Below are 21312 nucleotides of genomic sequence, written 5' to 3' on the forward strand. Positions count from 1 at the left end.
GGGGGCGAGCGGGGCCGGGCCGGAGCCCCGGGACGGGGGCGAGCGGGGCCCGATCCGAGCGCCTGCACTGTCAAGGGAACGGGCCTGGCCCCGCGGCGGAACAGCGACGAGGACGGAGCGTGCGGTATAAAACACGAACCGGAACCCCCCAACCCTGCAGAGAAGCTCGAGTGGCGCCGAAGCCTCTGAGCCGCTTAAGGAAGCACCTGAACAAAAATGGAACACTTCGTAAAACTTTATTGATTTATCACTTGATTAAAGCATGGAATATTATAACTATTGTACATTGTATTTTCATGTAGAAAACTTTACATAGTTTTTCATATTATATAATTTTGGTATTCTCCCAGAACTCTATACATCCATTCGCAAGGAATAGTCTTTAAATTATTGATAGTAAATGCACTTAATACAGAGATATTAAAACTCAGGCATTTTAAATATGTGAAAACATACGTTTTAAACAAAGGTGCTGAACAAACTGAAGTCACAGATTAAAGGGAGATGCACTTTTGACAGAGTTACTATTTTTAATCTTTTTCCTGAATATTAAGACTGAGCTAAAACCTGAGGGGGTGTTGGTTGTAGTAGTGGACATTGGTTTAGATTGTTCTGTTTGCAGTTTAGAATGTGAGGTACCAGACATGGATAACAAACTGCTGTAAAAACAACTTTTTCCTGGACAGTAGGACACAACAGAGGCAACATGAAGGGAGGTTTTAATCACCACAAAAGGGAGGGTTTAGGGTTTTCCTTGTTAGCATCCTCTCCTCCTCCCTTCCCTCGGGAGGCCTGAAATGACTCATAACACCAAAGCAATGGAGTCTGCAGGATTTCTGCCATTACAGGTGGGTGAGCTGCACATCCCTCTGTTGCTCAGCCTGTCTGAGGGGTGACTGCTCTGCCACCTTGTACTGCACAGTCCTGCTCTCCGAAGAGCCAGCTGTGAGGGCTGAGCTGTGCTGGCATGGAGGTGGGTTTGGCCCTTCCTGACTCTCTGAGGAAAACCCACGAGTGCTGTGGAGGAAGCTGAGCACCCCCTGATTATTTGATTATTGCTGTGCTGGGGACAGGGCCTGCAGGAACGGGACAGGGTTGGACTCTGACAATGCAGTTGCATCCCAGGCCCCTTTCTCCTTCATGCTCTGCAGACCCTGGGATGGTTGGATATCACATATCCAACTTCAGCAGTTTGTAACTGGTATAAATACAACAAAAGCTTTTCTTAAAGAGAACAGTCTCAGACCAAAGGCTGAAAAGAAGCATGGATTAAATATCCTTATCCTACGTGCAGACAGAAACTACAAATGCTGCCCCTTACACTAAAGAAAGCCCATGAAGCAACTGTGAAGTCATTTAAGACCTCAAAATTGAGACTTTTTTCAAGACACGACTGTAGGGCTTTCAAACCTGTGACACATGCAGCTGGGCCAGGTGTGTCTGACGGGACATGAGGGAACACATTCCATGAGGCAGTGACACATTCCAAATCTGAAAAATAATGGTTCAAATATTTTCCTTAGGACTACCTACAACCAGAAGAAAAGGAATAGCATATTATTACAGATTTAAATAGAATTAAAATAAATACTTCATTTTCTGCAGTACCCAATGCAGTGACATTCCCAGGGAACGAGCAGCTACACGAGATGCAACACAAAAGGATATTTCAAATGCAGCAAGTTAAATACCAGCATTGCTTATTTTTCAGTCTTCTCCTATTTTCATATATAGCCATTCACTCCCTTCTACTAAACAGCAGTGTACAGATTTAACCTAGTGGACATTTAAAAGTCAAAGAACCACAACTACCATTCTTCTTTGGTTAAAAATAAAAAGTGAAAATAAATTGTGAACGCTTTGTCACTACTACTGGCTGTAAAACCTTTCCCAAACAATGCTTACACAGGACAAACTGATGTATTAAGGAGGGAGCACCATAAAAACCCTCTGGGAAAAAGATCACAAAAAACAAACCAAACAAAAAACAACAACCATAACAAACAAACAAACAAAAAAACCCCTCCAAAGACAGCACATTCCCAGCAGCTCAGAGCAGCATATCCAAAGACAACCTCACCTGAGTCCATCCTACCAGGAAACTCAACTCAAAAAACAAAGTAATATTATACACTTAGTTCCACCCAAGTAGGTAGGTTGTTGTTGCTGTTTGTTGGTTTGTTTTTTTCTTTCAATACTGTTAATATTTTGAGTTTGCTGCTCTGGATAGCACAGCAGTTAATACTACTTTGCATTATTTTAGGAAGTGCAACTTCTCATCCTGCCATACTTTCCTGGCTTAGAACTAAGTTTTGAAACTTGAAATTTAAAATTATTTCAAAGGTCAAGACAGCATCCTGTCATAGAAACATTGTTACAGAAACGTGATGCATTTCAAGGAAAGAAAATTCTCTTGGGCAAACAAAGCTGTGGTGTCATGTCACATTTTGCTTCACAGAAAGCCTTCAAAGCACAGAATTGTGTTGTTACCTTAGAGCACGTGAATGAACTTGTTTAATTTTGCTAGAGCAGTTTTCTGGAAATTCAGGGTTTTTAGATGCCACTAGGAACTAAGAGTTGAGAACAAAACTCATTTGCACAAAATGACAAATCAGAACTTGCAGATCTGTAGTAAAAGGAGGCAAAGTTGTGTTAAGGATTGGACTTTTTGCTAATCAATCACCATTACTGCTAAATTATATTCAAGGGTCAAAAAGGTAGGTTTATTTCTTCTGAGCCTTGTTTTTGATGTTCCTGTGTATGCTCTATGATCTGCCAATATATGAAAGGAAAAGGAATGCCTTTTCATTTTCTTAAATTGCCTTTAACAGAAGCCTAATAAGCTAAAGGAGTAGATGCTATTGGTGCTCCTGATGTAAATCTTCCATAAAACTAAAAATAAGTCTCAGAAGATGTAGTACTGATATTAAAAAAAAATTAAGTCATTTGCTAAACAGGAGGAAAACCTTCTCTGAATATCTTCCAGGCTGTTCACTTCAACAGCCCAGTGCCCTGCCTGGCCTGGTCCAGGACACAAAGGAAAACCCAGAGGGATTTCGGGTAGTCACTGGCCACCACAGTCAAGTTTATTATGAACACTTGCCAACACCACAAGTCTACACAAATACAGTCATTAGTTCCAAGGGGCATAATGTCTGTGGAGATATCCAGCTGATTTATCAGCTCTAGCTGGGATGAAAGACTGAGCAGTGCATAAAAGACTAGAAGAGACATACTGGATCATACAAATGATTAGCATTGAAACAAAGAGACTGCACGCCTACTATATTGACTCTGTAAGCAATAATTTAAACAAAACTGCTGACACTTCTGTAAGATGGACAGAACAGGATTATTTTCCTCGTTCCCAAATGTCATTGTGGTAAGAATAACTTGCTCCTGTGGTGATACACCAGGGTCCCGTTTTTTCCCATCCACTTCAATCCATCTCTGGACACAGCTTTACATACAGGCCGGTGTTACAGCCTCACTGGGAGCTACCAGGAAGGCAGGCTCATGCCAGCTGTGCGTGCCTGCTCGCCCGTGATGCAGATGTTGAACACCAGCCCGATGCGCAGGAAGAACTTGCGCAGCACCGCCCGCAGCTCGGGGATCAGGTCGAACTGCATGATCTCACACAGGTACGGGTAATATGTGGAAGCGTGTGCCCTGAACTGGCCAAGACACAGAAACAGGATGTCATTCTCGACTGCTACAGCAAAATAAAAAATGTTGACACATTCATGGCTACAGCAATTTGTTAAAACACCAGGTCTCACCCAAGCCCTCCCAATGGCCCAAGGGCACCGAGCTCCGTGTTGTTTGCAGCAGCAGCACACACAGGGCATGCTCTGGTGTTACCCCCTAAACAGAGTCAGGGTTTTGTGACTTCTCAGCCAAGAGGTAGTACCAGAGTCTATTTGTAGCAACATGAATATTTGGTTTTCCTCCAAAGGGCCAAGATCGTGAAAATTATTCTTGCCAAGGCGGCCAAGGAAACTGGAATTCCAATTTTACAGGCATGAAATTCACCCTTACCATTCCTGTGCGGCTGTAATACAGCATAAGCCTCTCCCTTACTGCACACTCATTGTGCTTTTATATGAAAAAGCACAATGTTCAGTAATTCTATCCGCATTCCTACACAACTGGGAATTGCACGGATGCAGCCCCATTTCCACAATGCAGAATGCCTGCAGACAGTGGAGCTGCCACTGCTGTATTGCAAGGAGAGCACTCACTGTGAGGAACGGCCCACCTCTAACCTGGATGGAAATAAAGACTGAACTCAGGCTGAAGCAAGAATGAAAAACATACCCAAAAGCAGACATGACTTCCAGCCCCTTCTTACCTTATCATCACTGATTTTTAGTGTTTTTGTTAAAAGCAACAGCAGGAGATTGGTCCAGGCTTCTCTGTGGCTTTCCGAGTTGACAGTAATAAAATACGCCAGGGCTTCACTGCACACACTGCAGAGATGGCACAGTTCACACAAACCATAAAGAAAACCCTTGTAAAGTTTTTGATTACATGATCTGTTTGTCCACTCAGTGTACTTTGTTTTCAAGCAAGATGCACTTCCATGGGAAAGTTTTCAATCACATGCAACAACTTTAACTACACAAATTTCCTTTTTCTGGTACAGGAATTGTTCCAGATGACTGAAATGAAATACTTTTCATGTAACTGAATGGAAATACTTGGTGACAGAGAAGGAAAAGGAAAATTAATCTGCCTGATAAACATTTTGTAATTGAAGTGCTGTCACTTTCAACCTGCAAACATTATTTCCTGACCCTGACATTGGGACAGCTTAGGCAACAGAACCACGAGAGAGCTCTCCCTCCAATCTGGACTGGTTTAAAAAAGATCTGGACGGCTCAGCATCATACATTAAGGAAGAATTATTATTGTATTAATAAATTTTTGGTCCCTGCTGCAGATTGTCAACACAAGGTACAAACTGTACGACTTACTATGGTTATTTTTAGGACACTCTAAAAAAGTTAAAGAAGGACTAAGCAGATTAACATGTCCATAGGTGCTGGTAGATCAGAATCCATTGATTAGTACCAAGAGCAAGTTGGGAGATCTCCACATTTGATAAGAAACTAGTACTTTCAACTTTTATGTACCAACTCACCCAAATATCTTTTTATATTAATTTAGAACTACTTTCTACATTTGTTTAAATTCCAGGTGTACAGCAGCTTATACTGCACTCTTTTTCAATTAGCGTATCCTATTATACCTCTATCACTATGTACTGAGCTGGGAAAGCTATTTAGACACCAGCACTTCCACAAAGAAAAGCCTATGTCAGGCAAGAAGGTGCTTCATCTATTATAGGTAGATTGCTTCCTTACTGCTAAGTGAACTCAGAGTGGCCACATGCCCCGGCAGGGCTGTCCCCCCCAGCAGGGCAGGGCTGTCCCCCCAGGCAGGGCAGGGCTGTCCCCCCCAGGCAGGGCAGGGCTGTCCCCCCAGGCAGGGCAGGGCTGTCCCCAGGCAGGGCAGGGCTGTCCTGCCTGAGCAGCTGCCGCTGGACCGCGTCCCAGGCCTCCTGCCGGCTCTCATCCATGTACATCCGGAACAGGATCCTCAGGCAGCATGCCAGGCTGCTGGTCTCTTGTTTTAGGAGATTGGGTTTTGATTTACCCTTGAACCCTAGAAATCAGCCCCACACAGGACAAGAGGGATCATCCAAAGCTGGCATTACTAGCCAAAAATAAATTTTATCAATAATATCTGCATTAGTGACCAGTAATGACTTCTTGTCCAAACAGTATTTCCTCCTCCTTGATTTTGATTGAGTTCTGATTTATTTATAAAGATACTTAACTACAGCAGTACCAGCTGTGCAGCTCTACTTTAACCAAAAAAAAGCAGGTAATTTAGCAAACAGAATTATTCAAGTCACCAGGAAGGAGACAAGCAATAAAAGCATGCAACTGTCCAATAAACTCTAGATTGCAATGGCACATTGCTGTGTCATGATACTTAAAGTTAGAAGTGTAGTTCAGCATTTTTATCAAATAAAAATAAAAACCTCACCTGCTCTCCATAACACAGTTCGTTGCTCATAATTTGAATTAAAGGCTTTTGAAAATGAGTGAGACTCTTGCAGACAATCCAGTAACTTAAAAAGGTGATGTGAAGACATATATTTATACATTCCTTGGTCTTCTGTGTCAATGTGGATAACTGCATCCAATGTGTCTCGCTAAAGAGCAGGGGGAGAGGGACAGAGAGAGAGAGAGCGAGCGAGAGCACATGCTGTAAACTCCAGTAACTCTAATTCCATTTATAGATGCAATGCAGTATTAGTGCAGCACAACACAGCAGGGTGGTCCTGTCAAAGATCAGAGTCGTATTCCTCTTAGTGGAGTACTTAAGAAGAGAGAAGTTATGATCTATCCTAGTTACTGATATGAAAATAAGACTCAAGAGTGAGGGAACAACTCCGTTATTGAAACATTCCAGTCACAGCAATACAGAACAGAACATTTCCTCTTCTCTACAAGCTGACTGAGTAGGTCTGTTAAATTCTAAAAACATCAAAATGAACAACAAAAACAGTGTGGGTTTAAATGCTGCCTAGTGTAGAAATTCCTCAGCTTTGGCTCATGTCAAATTTAATTAAATTGGTCAATATTTTTAGCTAATTTCAATAGGAATTTAACTATACCATCCCCAAAACACTACCTGAATGCCCTAGCCAGAACTTCCAGCTTATAGCTTTATTAACAGTAAAGCCAGAGCTACTGTGCACTACTACCCAGAATCAGAACTTTCAGGGACAGGGACATCTCTGAAGCCAGCAATGAATGAAATCTTGACCATTGACCTTGCTGAAGTTCAACTTCCAGTGCAAATATCCAGAGACTGAGCGGAGCTTCAGCTGTGGCTAAATGAAGACACTCAGTCTAATGAGCAGAAAAGAATGCTTTCCCCAAACAAACAAAAACAATTTTTGATAGTATGTATTCATGATAAAACAACTATAATCTATTACATTGATAATAAAAAGTAAGGTAATAGAATACTACAACAGGCAGAGCACCAGGCAACACTGGAGGCAGATAAAAAAATCACAACTTAAAAGTAGTTTACACACACATTCAGGGTAATGCTAAAAGTCAGGAGCAGACTATTTTGTGAACATGTCAGAGTGTTCCATAGTCTGTACTTTACTGTCACCACAAGGTTACAAGTAAGTCTGATGGTACCTGAGCTGCAGCCATGTGCTCAGCATCTTCCTTCTTGCTTGTTGCTGGATAGAACACTATGTTGTCAATGGTCTGTATCAACTCCAGCTGTACCACACACTTGATCAGGAGGCCAGCAAATAGTTTCTGGTCTAATGAAATGGAGCAACACAAGTTTCAGAAGCAATTAATGATTATTCACTTACAGTAAACTAGCAAAATATGACATTCCCCTTAATAATTTGGTATTTAGTAATGCTGTGAATTATCTTCTAAAGAGAAAATCTCACTGCAAGACATAATCACAAATTGCAAAGACTTATCCCAAGTTTAACTGCCCCAAAACTTTCTGTAGAGAGCTGCAGAAGTGAATTAAGACTGGCTATAAAGGTGCATTGAAAAAGCTTGTATGTTTTCCTTACTTGTGTAAGGCCCACCTTTCCAGCTCTCATCTGTTGGATTTGAATATTGGCTTTGTCCTCTTTCAGAAGCATTTTTATCCATGCTGCTTAAAGACTGGTGATCTAGGTCCAAATCCTAGAAGAGAGTGCAGAGCAATTCCAACAATCTGAAACACTAACTCCCAACCAGCTATCACTTTTCAGAGGACTTCTCTAATCCTAGATTCAAAGGTTTTCTGCATCCATTCTTTACATCATTTTTTACAGTAACACCAAACACAATCTACTATCAATTCCTTGACAACTATATTGACTACAAAAAATTTCAAAAGCTAACCTAACACAAAACCCTTCAAGTCAGTTTATCACCCTGAGTTAACTCTTACCAAGTGTTTTTCAGATGAATCTTCCTCCATTCCTACAGGCTTCCATGTCAGCAAGCTTCAAAGAGTTAAAGAAACAAAACAACAACAAAAAGCATCAAACAAAAATCAAACAAAACAGAAAAAAGCCAAAAAAAAAAAGGTAAATATTGTTGCTTTAGAATTGGGTATCAATATAAGAATTAAACTTACGAACTTACACATGAGGAATAGTTGTTTTGAAGATTTCTAGCATACAATTGCATGTCTGGCCCCAGACTTCAGGGCTGAATTTCTGTCCATTGAGTATTACCAGGTTTTCTAGGCAGTTTGTACCTGACCGTGCCAACTGCTCATTATCTGTAAAAGAAATGTTCCATATTTATCAACTTCTACAATATCAAGGAAAAATTAAGTATTCCCTATTACTGCTCCATTAAATTTTTTTACCAATACTGTGAAATGCAGAGTCTCTTGGCTCAAACCTTACCTATACAATATGTTACAACAATATGAAGCTGAAGAACCTACTGAATAAAAAAAAGACTTTCAAAATAGCCTTCATGAGATGGAAATACAACTAGGGAAAACAAAAGACAGGGCAGAAGCAGAAGGGAAGCATAGAGTGAGAAAAAGGAAGGAAAAGCAGCAATCGGAAACTTATGATTTACTTCAAGATCGGCCCCCAATATTCCATGGTAGTAAGATGCAGGATTTCATGTGTAAGACTTGGAGCCAGAAAGAAAACATGTTCTTTACAAAGCTGTATTTAGAAGTACTCGTTGGCTGGGAGAAGGGGGAAGAAGCAGGTGCCAGCAAATAATAAAAAAGAAAAAAATCAGAATGCATGCATGTATCTCTATGTGTAAATAAAGGAGGTAATGTATCGCTGCAGTCAAACTACAAAAGTTTGTTGGCAGAAGGTTCAGAAGATTGACCCATTCTCCAAAAGCTTTTGCTGTGTCACAGTAACACCATGAGTCCCTTATGGACACAGTAACAAAAAAGTTGCCTAACTCAATAAAAAGATTGATGCTCAAATATTCAAGATACTGCATCAATCTACTGCAAAACATATTGTCCTAATGGGAACTTTTATTCTTCCAAAATTCAGCTAACCTTCCCCTTAAGTAATGACCATTTAAAACTACATTTATTCAAAAGATACAGGTAAATAAGGTACCTTGTTTTACACACCAGTGTAACTGTGCAAGTATGTCAGGAAGAAGGATCTCGTGCAAAGCTTCATAGAACTGTGTGAACACATCACAGATGGCATAAAGGGCGTGGTTGCATGTCGTGGTCATCCACTCTGATTTCTGGGACAGAAAATGAAAAGTCTTTGGTTTTATGGGGATTCTTGCATGATTACAACACTTGGCTTATACATGGCTGGTCAACAAAAGACACAGCTCTGAGGAGAGGAGAACTCAGAACTAAAAACCTCATGACCACAGATGTCTTATCAGAAGCACTCAGCTGGCCACATGAACAATGGTCAGAAAATTGTACATGTTTACAACAGAAGAAGAATATTCTTCTTGAAAATAATCACATGGACACACACACAGGTCACTAGACTGTGGAAAGTTTCATTCATGCCACAGAATTCGAAGGAATACAGAATGTGTTTAGTTAAGTCTGGGGCAGTATGGGGTGGCCATATCCGATGTCAATAGAAACTGCTGACTCAGACATGCAAGTTCTTAAAAAGAGAACTCTAGGGAATGCTTGCTTTTTGGGGTTTTATTTTTGGTTTTACCTCCGTTTGTTGCTCAGGGAGTTTCATATTATCAAAAATCCGAAACACAATTCTAAACAGGTCTTGCCACCAGTGCTTTTCAAAGGTATGCCCGTAACTCTTCATGATTTCAAACATCACTGTTAAGCCTCTATAAACAAACCCAAACAAGCATAGGAACAGATGTTAAAATGTATTCCTGTGATATCTTCACTACATGAATTAAAAGATAAAACGAAAAAAAGAAAAGCATTATTACCTTGTACGAACATCTAGCTTGCAACGATTGATGATACAAGAAAGTTCAAACAAAATAGGAAACCATCCTCTGACCCATACTCTGTCCCCAGGAGCCACATTCATGTCATCACTTGTGTATTCTCTTAATACCTTGAAGATCAGTAGGAAAAAAGATTTAAAGAAAAAATTATCTTAAAAATCTTTATATGTAACAAATTTAGATACTACCAGTGGTACAGAGAAACTTGGAAAGTTAGCTTAGTTCGTACTGTAACACTCAAATTCTGCAAAACAGAAGTATAGCTCTGAGATGTAATTATTTGCAAAAATACTAGAAAATAATATATGGAAATAAATACTTCAATTCATTTTTACTTCAGTCCGGGTAAAGGCCTTACAAGTTGCTGAGGTTTGGACTTCTTAGAAAGCTACTTTAACAGTGACAGACAACTGTTATATCAATACTCATAAAAAGGAAATCTAAAATTGGCAGAAACCAGTTCTACAAGTCTTTGGTACACTGAATGCAGTGTGCACTGGGGACATGCAACTGCAATGTAACTCCAGGCTCTCCCTAGCCAGTGATTATTACATTCAGTATTCACACAACAGACTGATGGAGAAGAATACACATTTGTAACCAACTGCACTAGACATAACTAGGGTGACAGAACAGGAAGCACTGCTTTCCAAGTCATCTTAACACCACAAGAAAAAAAAAAAAAACAAACAAAAAAAACCCACACAAAACAAAACAAAAAAAACCCAAAGATTATTTAATTTAGTTATTTCCCATTTGGACTTACAAGACTTAACATTACTTAACTAGCCCTAGTTTACTGCTTACATATTACCAAAATTTCTCCTTAATGCAAATAAGCTTTGAATACAAACACTTGCAATTGAAGTTTGAGTATGAAAGCCCTTTCTTAGTAATTGATCTCCATCTAACAGTAGAAGAGAGTATGAAAATGCAGCAGGGGTAAAAATTCAAATATACCTGTGGTCTTTCTGAGACATATTTTGCACAATAGCGAATAAGCCTGATGGCTTCCATGCTGGTATCCGGGAAGGCAACATTACAGGCAAACTCAGAGAGGCATTTTACTGCATCTTGAAATGAGTCAATTGCTGCTGGAAAATGCTGCTGAAAAATATTTGCTGTGAAGAACAAATACACTTTTTAAAAATTACTGATATTAAAATCCATAGATAAACTGCATCAATCTAGACACGTCACCCATGGCATACTGCTATGGATCAGACAAACACAAAAGAGCCAGATCTTCTACATTAAATATGGTTCTTTGCCCTCTTCTGCATTCTTCCCTGTCCCACCTCACTAACCACATTCCTAAGTTCTACAGCAGAATAGCTGTATCTAGTTTGTCCTGTCCATAGCATTCCAGAGACTTAAAGGGTCTGACTCAGCTGCAGAGTTTAAACAGTCTGCAAGGTTGCATGTCTACTTGCCTGGAAATACAAAAGCTTTATTCAGATGAGCCTTTTGAAGCTGACTCACAGCAGCCAGGCTAATTTTGGTGCATGCATCTGTCAAGCATTACTTACTAACTATGTGTGCTGTAGTCTGAAAGGCCAGCTCTACGATATTCCCATCGTGGTCTGATGCTGCTTGATGAAAGACAGCAAAGATATTTTTCCAGCCAGAACGAATGTTACCAGCTTGAGAGTTCACCATCTGAGCAATACAGCGGATCACCATGTCTCGAATAGTCGGAGATCTTAAAAAAAAAAAGAAGAGAAAGGAATGCAAGACTACTTTACACTTGCACAAAGTAACTCCCCCACTTCCCTGTACATGACCATGACCCATACCAAGTGACATCCTTAAGTGGGACTAAAGCTAAAGCAGAAATTGCAGTGCCTCACACCTGTTTTTCTTCATAATATGCTCAAAAGGCCTTAGGAAGTCTTTCTGGAAGCGGAAGTTGGCTAACTCTCCCTTCTCAAGAAATTTCATTGACAGCTGCCTTAATGAGTCTACAGCAAAGATGGCAACATCTTCATTGGGGTTACACCCAACCTAGAAGAAAAGCATATTTTCAAACACTTATCAATTAATGTGTCATTTATATGAGTAACAAATTCGTCACTCAAGTTCCATCTCAGCCCACTAAACACTGCTAGCACATTCTAGTATTCTGATGCTTGGGAAAGAAGGGGTTCTTGTTGAAGGGGAATTTCTCTCATTACATCCATCTAAACAGACCCATGGATTTTGAATGCATCAAGCAGAATTGTAATAGCCAGCTAGGTGCTAAAATTAAAACACAGTACAATGAAATAAATTGAATCTTTGGTTAAAAATCTCATCCTAACATGATTCAATTTCCCAAGGAAAACAACTGTTATTCAAGGATCACTTGTGTACATTTCAGAGGAAAACTAACTTGGCATTTTATCTGAAGAAAAAGACAAATTACAAAAATACCAAATGATATAATGACGAGTATATAATTAAAGATCCTTCCTATAAACATTTATATTTGTACACTTTAGATTTTTAAGTAGGTGCTTCTTTTAGGTGCCTCAAATGGAATTTTTTTCAATATCAGAGTTCAAACCACTAACAACACAGAAAGCTGATTAAAGAAGTCCCACTACTTATGCATATTGTGTAATATTAGTTTAAAGAGTACCTTATTGAAGTGATCTCCAATCACATGCCAAATCCTCGACCACTGCAGCCTGATGCGGTTCATGTTGTAATAGGAGATCTCCACGATCTTCTGCAGGCTGAACATGCGTGGGTGGTGCGGGGACGCCAGCTCGTCCATGGACACAGCACACAGCCACCGCACAAAGTCAACTGCACGGGAGAAGCCTGCAGTGAGCCAGGCTGCTCCTGTGCCAGGGGCCCTGGAACACACCATACGTACCTATGGCATTCCCGTCCAGCCTTGTGGAGCCCGTGAATATCCTACAACAAATACAGGAGTTGGAGTTTCAGCTGCACATCCGCAAGAATCGGTTACAGCTCAGAGCTGCAGCAAAAGGTCAGCACATCTGGATGTACTTCACAGTTCTCCATGCCATGAACTCTGCACCTCTTGTATTCTTGCTCCTTGGCAGCAGTACATGCATCTTTCCTTAGTCTAAGCATCCTCTTTCCTGCACCAAGTCACAGCCTACCATGCTCCTACCCCACTGCAGCAACAGGCACAGGCTCACAAGTTTACCCAGGCCAAATTATACTGGAACACTCATTTGGGTGACAGCATGTTAAATTTCATGGGGACAATAAACAGACAGAAAGCTTTGCTACAAGACTTTACTGGTTATCAGCCACCTTTGATCTTAATATCCTCTAAGAATACAGTTGGCTGTGGCTGTCAAAACAGACAGGAGAAAGACTATGGATGCACTCTTGTCCCTTCTTGCCCTTCAGCTGTAGAGGAGTTCAGACTGCTGATAGTGGTCCATATAGAACACTGATAAAGCGGAGAACATTGCCGAATGTCCTGGACTTTGATGTGGTAAGAGACATGTCCATGGTTAGAATAAACACTGCAAGTCTGAATATATGACTGTGCAGACTTGCACCATTGCACCAGTGGTTACTAAGAACTCCCATTCCAACAAATAGTTTAGGAGAGAAGCATGTCTTTAGACAACATTTCAGAAAGGCAGATGACAAAGATGATGGTTTAGGTAAGAGTGCAGAGGCGACATTGTCAGTACCTGTCTACTGCTACCACCACACTCTGCGAGCTGGTCTCCCCCACAGACTCCTGGATGCTCGCCATGTGCCGTTTGTCAGCCCCACTCCCAACGAGGTTCCCTGCCATAAATTCATTTAAAAAAAGTATTTGCCATTAGGAAATAATGACTTTATATTAACTCCAACATCAAACAAGTAGACAAGGAGAAGTGACTACTGCTTCTAGCTACCATGTAATTTATATGGAGCAGATAGTGCTGTTGCCAGATTATTACACAGCTAAACATCATATTTATTAAATTAAGGTGATATGATATTGTTAATAAAATTGGAACAGATAAAATACTATTTTAAAAGATGAACTCTAAGTCAGCTACAAATAGTTAATGCTGAACACAGTTCTGTATTGATTGTAATCATCATTATAGCATCCACTCCAAAGTTTTTAAAAAAATTAATTTGTTCCCTTAGTGGTTTTACAAAGATTAATGCAACTTGCCTTGTCCCTCTAATTTAAGACAAAAATCTACGATTTGTTTCTTGTACACACTGCAGAAACAACACAAACTGGAACAGAAAGCCCAACATGTAAAGATATGAAACTCCTTTGGAAAACCAACTGAAACATCTATTAATTCCTAAAAATAAATGGCTTTTTTTTTCTATTAATGAATACTTTTAACAAAACCATGAGTTCGTACAGCAAAACAGTTTTGACAACAACATATTCCAACAAATAAATGTGGCGTAGTTATTAAATAGCTTAACCCAATTCTACAGTTACAACAGATTTGCTAATAATAAACACATATTAGAATACACAGTTTCATTAATCCAATACAGCTTCCCCTGGAAGCAAGTAAATATATTCAAGTATGTTATAACACTGAGGATTCTTTAACATCCTTACTCCACTTGTATGTGCAGTTTTGTGAAGTTCGGGATTAATAATCTCACCTAATCCCAGGCTCATAAACTCTTCTCCTGCAGAGGCATAGCTCTTAATGCTGCCTTCCCTCTCACGCCCAGAGCCAGACAAATACCGAGTTTTCACACCAGTTCCTATGAGCTGTGCCAGTTCCAGCTGGCTAATACATTTCAAGATCTGAAACCAAAAGAAATTTAACATTGTGTTTCTGCACACCACCATCTTTTTATTCTTAACATATATTTGTGTTTAATATTTACGATCTTCCTAGGTTCTCCAACCATTCAAACAGCACTGCGTTATAAGAGCTTTGATGGAGCTAAAACATTACTAATAAAACTGAAAATTAAGTTGATTGCATTCAATACTATCAGCCACCATGAATCATTCCAATACAAGAATAAAATAAACAGTGCTCCAAAATCTAACTTGGATCTCTAACTACTAAAGGATACCTTTTCATTATTTTTACACCATCAACTTTCAAGACTATAAAAAAACTGGAGCTGATCTTCTAGAGACTACATTGTCCTAGAGATGAAAAGACTGAAACATTGCAGCTATCACAACTTGAGTGACAACATTCCAACCTAGAGAGTTTAAATGCCAAAGCTGTGCTTGCCTCCTTCTTCCTCTCCCACAGCCACATCCGCTGGCTAGCACAAGCACTCAGGAGAATGTGCTGTGAGCCAGGTCTGAGGCATCTGTCAGCTCTAGTACATTTTGGCTCATATCATGTAGTCCAAGACTAGAGCCAGAGAACATAATGCAGCAGAAATGCTCCTTTTACCAACAGCACAGACTTAGAGCTGATAAAATTGCTCTTGGAAAATAGGCTTTAAGAAAATGCATATAATCCTGATAGCTAATTTTTACCAATCATCCACCAAAGTATTTTAGCCCTAATTTTTCATGTGCTTATGATGTAAATGTTGTCAAACATTGCACAGACAAGTCTGGACCTGTAAACTAGAATATCTTTGTTTCCATGAGTAAGAATACAATAGTTTATATGAGAAATTTTCTGAAGCCAAATGAGATTTTTTTGTATAATTTAAATCCTATATCAAATGCAGCCGTAAAAATTACAATATTGTCACACAGTATCCACAGGGTCTTCAAAAAAAATGCAGTGCATTATTTTTATCTACATATTAGAAAAAAAACACAAAAACTTAACAATATAATGCACTTTCTTCAGATTTTTGAGTAAGTTCTGGGAGCTGATAGTAGAAGAAAAAATATGACACCATGTTCACTATTTAAACTAATAAAGATTTACCTCATGCCAAGAATTGCCAAGATAGTTGCCATCTGTGTGAGCAACTGTAATGAGTGTCTTAATGGTATCAATGTTCTTCTGTTTCATTTCTGTAATGCTGGAACTGGCAGTCAACAAGGAAAAACGAGCAAGGGCCTGTACATAAGCATCTCGTTCAAGCTACAAGGGAGAGAAACAAGCACGAAAATCAAGTCCCCAAAGAACCAGAGAAAGCAACTTGACTACAAATTTTTCTTCTATGGATAGCTGGCACGGTCAGAGCACTTTCCAGCTGAACAAGAGTAGGATGCCAGTCAGCAAACGCTCTTAATAGAAGATTCAGCAAGAAAAGCAGAGTTGAAGAAATGCTTGATTACATCAAGACCTTTTACCATTTCAAGGAAGCAGATGAGACACTTCATCTTCTATGCATAAGCTGTTTGTAATTCTTCACCTGCCTCCCAGAGCCCACATGGCCCTCAGCGAGTCCCAGGCTAAGTCTGGCACCAACCTGCATTCCAAAGATACAGGCTATTCTGATGGCACAGCGTATTCCTTCCAAACACAGCGACGCAACTTCTGGGTCATCACAGTTCTGCAAGCCAACACTGTAAGCTGCCAGCAGTGGAGTCCAGACAAGCTAAACAGAGGAAGAAACTAAATTCAGAGGTCTCTTACAGCTTTAGCCCAAAACACTGGTTACTGAAGCCAAATATATCCAAAGAGTCCATGTGTTTCATTAGTAAACTTTTCAAAGTCATTTTCCACTCTTTTTCCCATGCTTTAAACTCTTCACAACAAAGATACAGTGAGAACCTGACACTCACTTTGAACATGGGTCTGACATGATCCAGGTGAGTGGCACTGGTGAAAGGTGCCTTTGCATGGCTCACTGCCTCCATGAGGGCTTTGGCTGTCTTTGCCATTTGTTCCATTTCCAAGTTGTACAACAACCTCCGCTGCTTCTCATTAGCTACACCTAAGGGGAACACCACACACAGACATTGCTTGCTTTTCTTACGAGAGCATATTCCTTCTCTTCACACTGAGCATCACAAAATGTTAAATAAAGGTATTGCAAATAAAATCTAAAGACAGAAATCTTGCAAAATCTTCGAAGTCAGGAGGCTGCCCCAGGCTGCAAGCAAGGAAATCCAGCACTAAAAACCACACCCATACTTAAGACGTTATTCTGTGCAAAATAACTAATTCAGCCCTTTACTATATAACACATGCTATTATCTAACTGCTCCAAGTCAGAGGTGCATACTCTATTAAGTCATTCTGCCTGTAAAAGTGGATGGAAAACCCTACGTCTTCTTAAGCTCACATCCCCAAAACAAAACAAGCCCTCATCACCATGGCAAATAAATTAATAACTTAGTGCTTTTTTACCCTTATACTACAGGGTGCAACTTCCATTTTCAAGCAAATTAATTTTGTTCCTATTTTGATTGAGAATACCTGCAAACAGCATAAAAATACTGGGAAAACCACTATGCTGAAGATTCAGAATTTACAAATTTGAATTAAATTAGTACCAGTTATTCTGAGTAAAAGTAGGGTACAGCTGGGGATACTGGTTTCTACTGCATGCTACACAAAGAAGCCCTCATTTGGTCTGTATAAGGAGAGGTGACTATAGATTACGACAAACTCTCCAATCTCTCTGGTTTTCAAACGCTACTACAAGGACTATGACACCTCCCAGCCACTGAGCTATGGAGAAAGACAAAAAACCAGCCCAAATCAAGCCCTTGCTCATAGTCTAGCACACAAAAACAAGTTAATTTCAAAGTAATTTCCCTCTCGAGTTATTCCTCACACTCGTGTTTAAAAAGCCCAAGAGATCTGGTTTCTAGTGCTGCTCTGCAGTGGTGCCAGAGGCACCAACACAGCTCTTCCCACCACAGAAGGCAGTGTTAAATTGTAACTGAGCCGGCTTTGTTCCATATACCTCTATCAACCATTCCAAATGTACTTTATGTATTGCCCCAAGGCATTTTCACGAGGACTCTGCACACCACTGTGCCATCCCTTAGTTCCTGCCACAGTTCAAGAGCACTGTGGTCTTCCCAGTTTCTAGTTCCTTCTTACTTGGTTTACTACACTTGGTTGTAATTGCATATTCTTTTGTCTCTTTCATCGCAATTTTCTTTCCTTCTATTTCTTCATAGATTGTGGATAAATACTCTTCTGGCAGGTCTTTACTGTCATTGATTCCTCGATTCATTTTAATGTATTGCTCCTTGGTCATTTTATTTTTTACCTGTAAGAAGGAATAAGTTGGATATCAGATTTTGAATGCAAATTCCAGGGACCTTTGTACTCCTCTAAGTCTGGATTTTTAAAATTTTTACCTGTGGACTGTGCAAGTCTGTAGTCAGCATTATAATGGAGTATGCCAAAACATAGGCAGTGTCTGCACTAGCAAATAGTGTTTGCCTGAGGGAGGAAAAAACAAAACAGTTTTATAGACTCCCAGTTCCTCAATCCATTAGCTCTAGTTCCATACATAAGAAAAATACCCAGAAGTGCTATGGACTCAACCAAAGAGCCAACAAAGCCTGAAGCTAACCATTAGAAATGCATCAAAGCCCTAGCAGTTTAAAACACAAATAAAAAGGGTGGGGAAGTGCATCATCTTTGCAATATTGAAAACTAGACTGAGATTTTCAAGTACATTCCCTAACGATTACCCAAAGAACAGTAATGTATAATCTTAAAGAAGTTAAATGACAGCTTATTTTTTATTCACAGAGTTTCATAAAGATTGATATAAAACCAACCCACTGATACACCAACTGGACTAAGGAAAGGGAACTAATTAAGCCTGACTAAACTTCAGTGTTGATTGCACTAGGAACAATAGCAACTTTGCCTATTTGATATCAAATAACACATACACATTTTGTTCCACATCTAACAGGCAAGCAAAAGCACTGTAACATGCTATTAGTTGTTTTTGTCATGAATTTTTTTAATTCTAGCCATTTCTACTGCTTAATACAGTTTTTTATACTTGACTGATCTACATTCGTCTAAAATTGTCTCTGTATTAGCTGTTGGATTTTAACGTACTTAGGGCTTTCCTTTTCCAGTAATTCCTTTTAGCAAGTACTTGGGATTTCAGCATCAGTATCCTTCCTATCCAATATCAGCAGCAAGATCTCCTCCTCACACAAGCCTGCAAAAGTTCCTGGCCTGGTACGGGCTTAATCAATCCCCTGCCCCTAAGGGCCACACAACAGTACAGCCAGGGAATGTTCTTTGGGCACTGATCTGATAGAAAGGGTTTGAATTACCGTTGGTTGCACTCAATATATCTAGCAGCAAACTTCTCCATTAATCTATCAATCTTCTGGGCTTCACCTGGCAGACGAAAACCTTCCAGAAATATACGCAGAGCAGAGACAAAGTCTTTTCCACAGAAATCAAGCTGGTCTACATAGGCATACATCACTTCCTTGTTAAACTTGCTGCTTTCCCCAAGAAATTCCCCTACTTGAGTCTAAAAAACACAAGAGACAGTTATTACTGTGCAATCCAAGTGCCAGCTCTGCAAGAGGGCTTCTATGCCAAGAGTTGCACAGCAGTCAGCTCCATAAAGCTGACACGCTGCCGCATGGGCAGAGCAGCCAAGGGAGGGACAGGGGTCCCAGATATGCCCCCTCAGTCTGCATATTCCTGCCTCCCTCACTGCCAAAGGCAAGATCTGCATTACTGCAGTGCCAAGGAAAGCTGAACTGTGCCCAGCTGCACACACAGCAGAGAATGCTTTGCCACTGCAGCACACGATCCTCCCTTGCTCTGGACATTGCTCTGTTTCCCTCCAGCCTCCAGGGACAGACAAAATGCACATTCCATTGATGGAGAACCCTCCAGAACTTTACTATAACACAGTACTTTACTGAGTAGCCTGGGACAGCAAGTAAACAGCAGGTAGCTGCAGCATTAGGTATGTCCATGAGGAGCCTTGCACGCTCATTTCTCTAAGATATGAACTCCAGAGCAGGGGCACACAGATACCAGGGGCAGGGCTGAAGGTACAGGGGCAAGGGTATAAATGTGCTGCATGTAATCTTACAGAGCAGAGGCGTTCCTCTTGGTGCAAGAATTGTGCCAGGTCCTCTGTTGTAGTGCCAAGCATTCCCTGCTCCTGTAGATACTGTATTCCTCTCTTTGGCTTTTTATTAAACCTATTCAGACAAAAACACGGGGAAATTGACATACAATTAAAAATATAACAGCCTATAAAATTTGAGTTTTACAGAGTCCTCATAAATCAAAGATTCTGTGCTGTAGCTCCACATCTTTTCTTTCTGGTTAGGAAAAAAGTTAAAGAATGTGCAACAAATCTATTACCTGTATCACACCATAGGCTCCACCTCATAAGGTACACTGAGTTGCTGATAACCTTAGAAATTATTGCTGAAAAACCACAAAACTCACCTTTTTGAACATGAAAAATTTGACACTCTACATTAAATGTTTAAAATGTTGCTGTTCAAGACTTTTCTCTAGCATTTACAGACATGCAGACCTTCAAATTAATGAAAGACAAGCAAAGCATAGCTGCACAATAATTTAATTCTTCATACTCTATTTCAATAAAGGACAACAAATCATGTAAGAGCTGCAAGACAACTGTGACCCTCAAACCAACTTCTCTCTAGACGTACACACTCTTGTGGAGCTGAGCCAGTAAAAAGGAAAGCTGTGAAAACCCCTTCCACTCCACCCAGAATTTTATGAAACTCCTTTTAACTACAACAGCCTCCACCACTGTTTTTTCACAACAGCAGGCAACAGTCTTGAGCATTAACATCAATTTGTAAGTGTCCCTACAGGTGTGACTGTGAGACCATAAGAAACAATACATTTTATTTAAAGTGAACTTTTGTTTTCCTGTCATACTGGGCTTACAGTTCTATCCCATGTTCAATTATTTCCTTTTGTTGCTTGATGACTTCAAATTGCTCTGGATCATCTGGGACAGCAGTCTGGGTACCAACACTTCCGACTCCCGACGACACAGTGGAGTCCAAGGAACTGACACTACTCCGTCTCCCTCCAGTGTCCAGGCATTTACCTTCAGCCATTTCCTGTTCAGATGGTTTATATGAACCTATTTACAAACAAGGTGAGACTTAACTTATCCTTGTTCAGTCAAGAGCTTTTAGTTACAGAACTTTTAAGTAGATATCTATGAGTTAATATTTTTATTTTATCATGTATACTTTTTGGCAGGCTGCACTATACTACATGAAGATGCTCTATTGATGGAAGTCCAAAATAATCCAACAAAAGGCAGAAATCCAGCAGCATCTATGGAGAAATTCATGTACTTCAACTTAGTAACTCCAAGACTGGTTGCATGTCTTGCTCTACATCAGCCTTTATAGGAGACAAGGGCCTGGCTAAATCTCATCCACAGAACCTGGTTATTCAAAACAGACACTTGGAGAATCAGTTACTGCAACAGCACT

The 21312-nt window shown here is 40.1% G+C and overlaps 1 protein-coding gene across 3 annotated transcripts in view; it reads right to left on the reverse strand.

Annotated features, from left to right (window-relative positions):
* Positions 1-217: 217 nt before the first annotated feature.
* Positions 218-21312, reverse strand: part of ARFGEF2 (ADP ribosylation factor guanine nucleotide exchange factor 2) — a 33754-nt gene continuing 12659 nt past the window's right edge. For 2 of the 3 annotated variants that reach the window (XM_031059106.1, XM_005423694.2), the window contains exons 14-39: positions 20750-20951; positions 19911-20022; positions 19129-19334; positions 18184-18268; positions 17921-18092; positions 16651-16802; positions 16335-16463; positions 15845-16003; positions 14592-14739; positions 13655-13754; positions 12853-12893; positions 12613-12782; positions 11845-11996; positions 11522-11694; positions 10953-11113; positions 9972-10102; positions 9734-9863; positions 9155-9290; positions 8193-8331; positions 7996-8050; positions 7631-7745; positions 7230-7360; positions 6055-6223; positions 5529-5667; positions 4352-4469; positions 218-3674 (exon numbers count right to left, since the gene is read on the reverse strand). In XM_031059106.1, coding sequence (XP_030914966.1) covers positions 3498-3674; positions 4352-4469; positions 5529-5667; positions 6055-6223; positions 7230-7360; positions 7631-7745; positions 7996-8050; positions 8193-8331; positions 9155-9290; positions 9734-9863; positions 9972-10102; positions 10953-11113; positions 11522-11694; positions 11845-11996; positions 12613-12782; positions 12853-12893; positions 13655-13754; positions 14592-14739; positions 15845-16003; positions 16335-16463; positions 16651-16802; positions 17921-18092; positions 18184-18268; positions 19129-19334; positions 19911-20022; positions 20750-20951 — 3602 coding nt within the window. In that variant the 3' untranslated portion in view covers positions 218-3497. The remainder of the gene's footprint in view (positions 3675-4351; positions 4470-5528; positions 5668-6054; positions 6224-7229; positions 7361-7630; positions 7746-7995; positions 8051-8192; positions 8332-9154; positions 9291-9733; positions 9864-9971; positions 10103-10952; positions 11114-11521; positions 11695-11844; positions 11997-12612; positions 12783-12852; positions 12894-13654; positions 13755-14591; positions 14740-15844; positions 16004-16334; positions 16464-16650; positions 16803-17920; positions 18093-18183; positions 18269-19128; positions 19335-19910; positions 20023-20749; positions 20952-21312) is intronic. The other variant, XM_031059107.1, reaches the window with a different exon arrangement.

The sequence above is a fragment of the Geospiza fortis genome, unplaced genomic scaffold (genome assembly GCF_000277835.1).
Source record: "Geospiza fortis unplaced genomic scaffold, GeoFor_1.0 scaffold361, whole genome shotgun sequence".
Classification (NCBI taxonomy): domain Eukaryota; kingdom Metazoa; phylum Chordata; class Aves; order Passeriformes; family Thraupidae; genus Geospiza; species Geospiza fortis.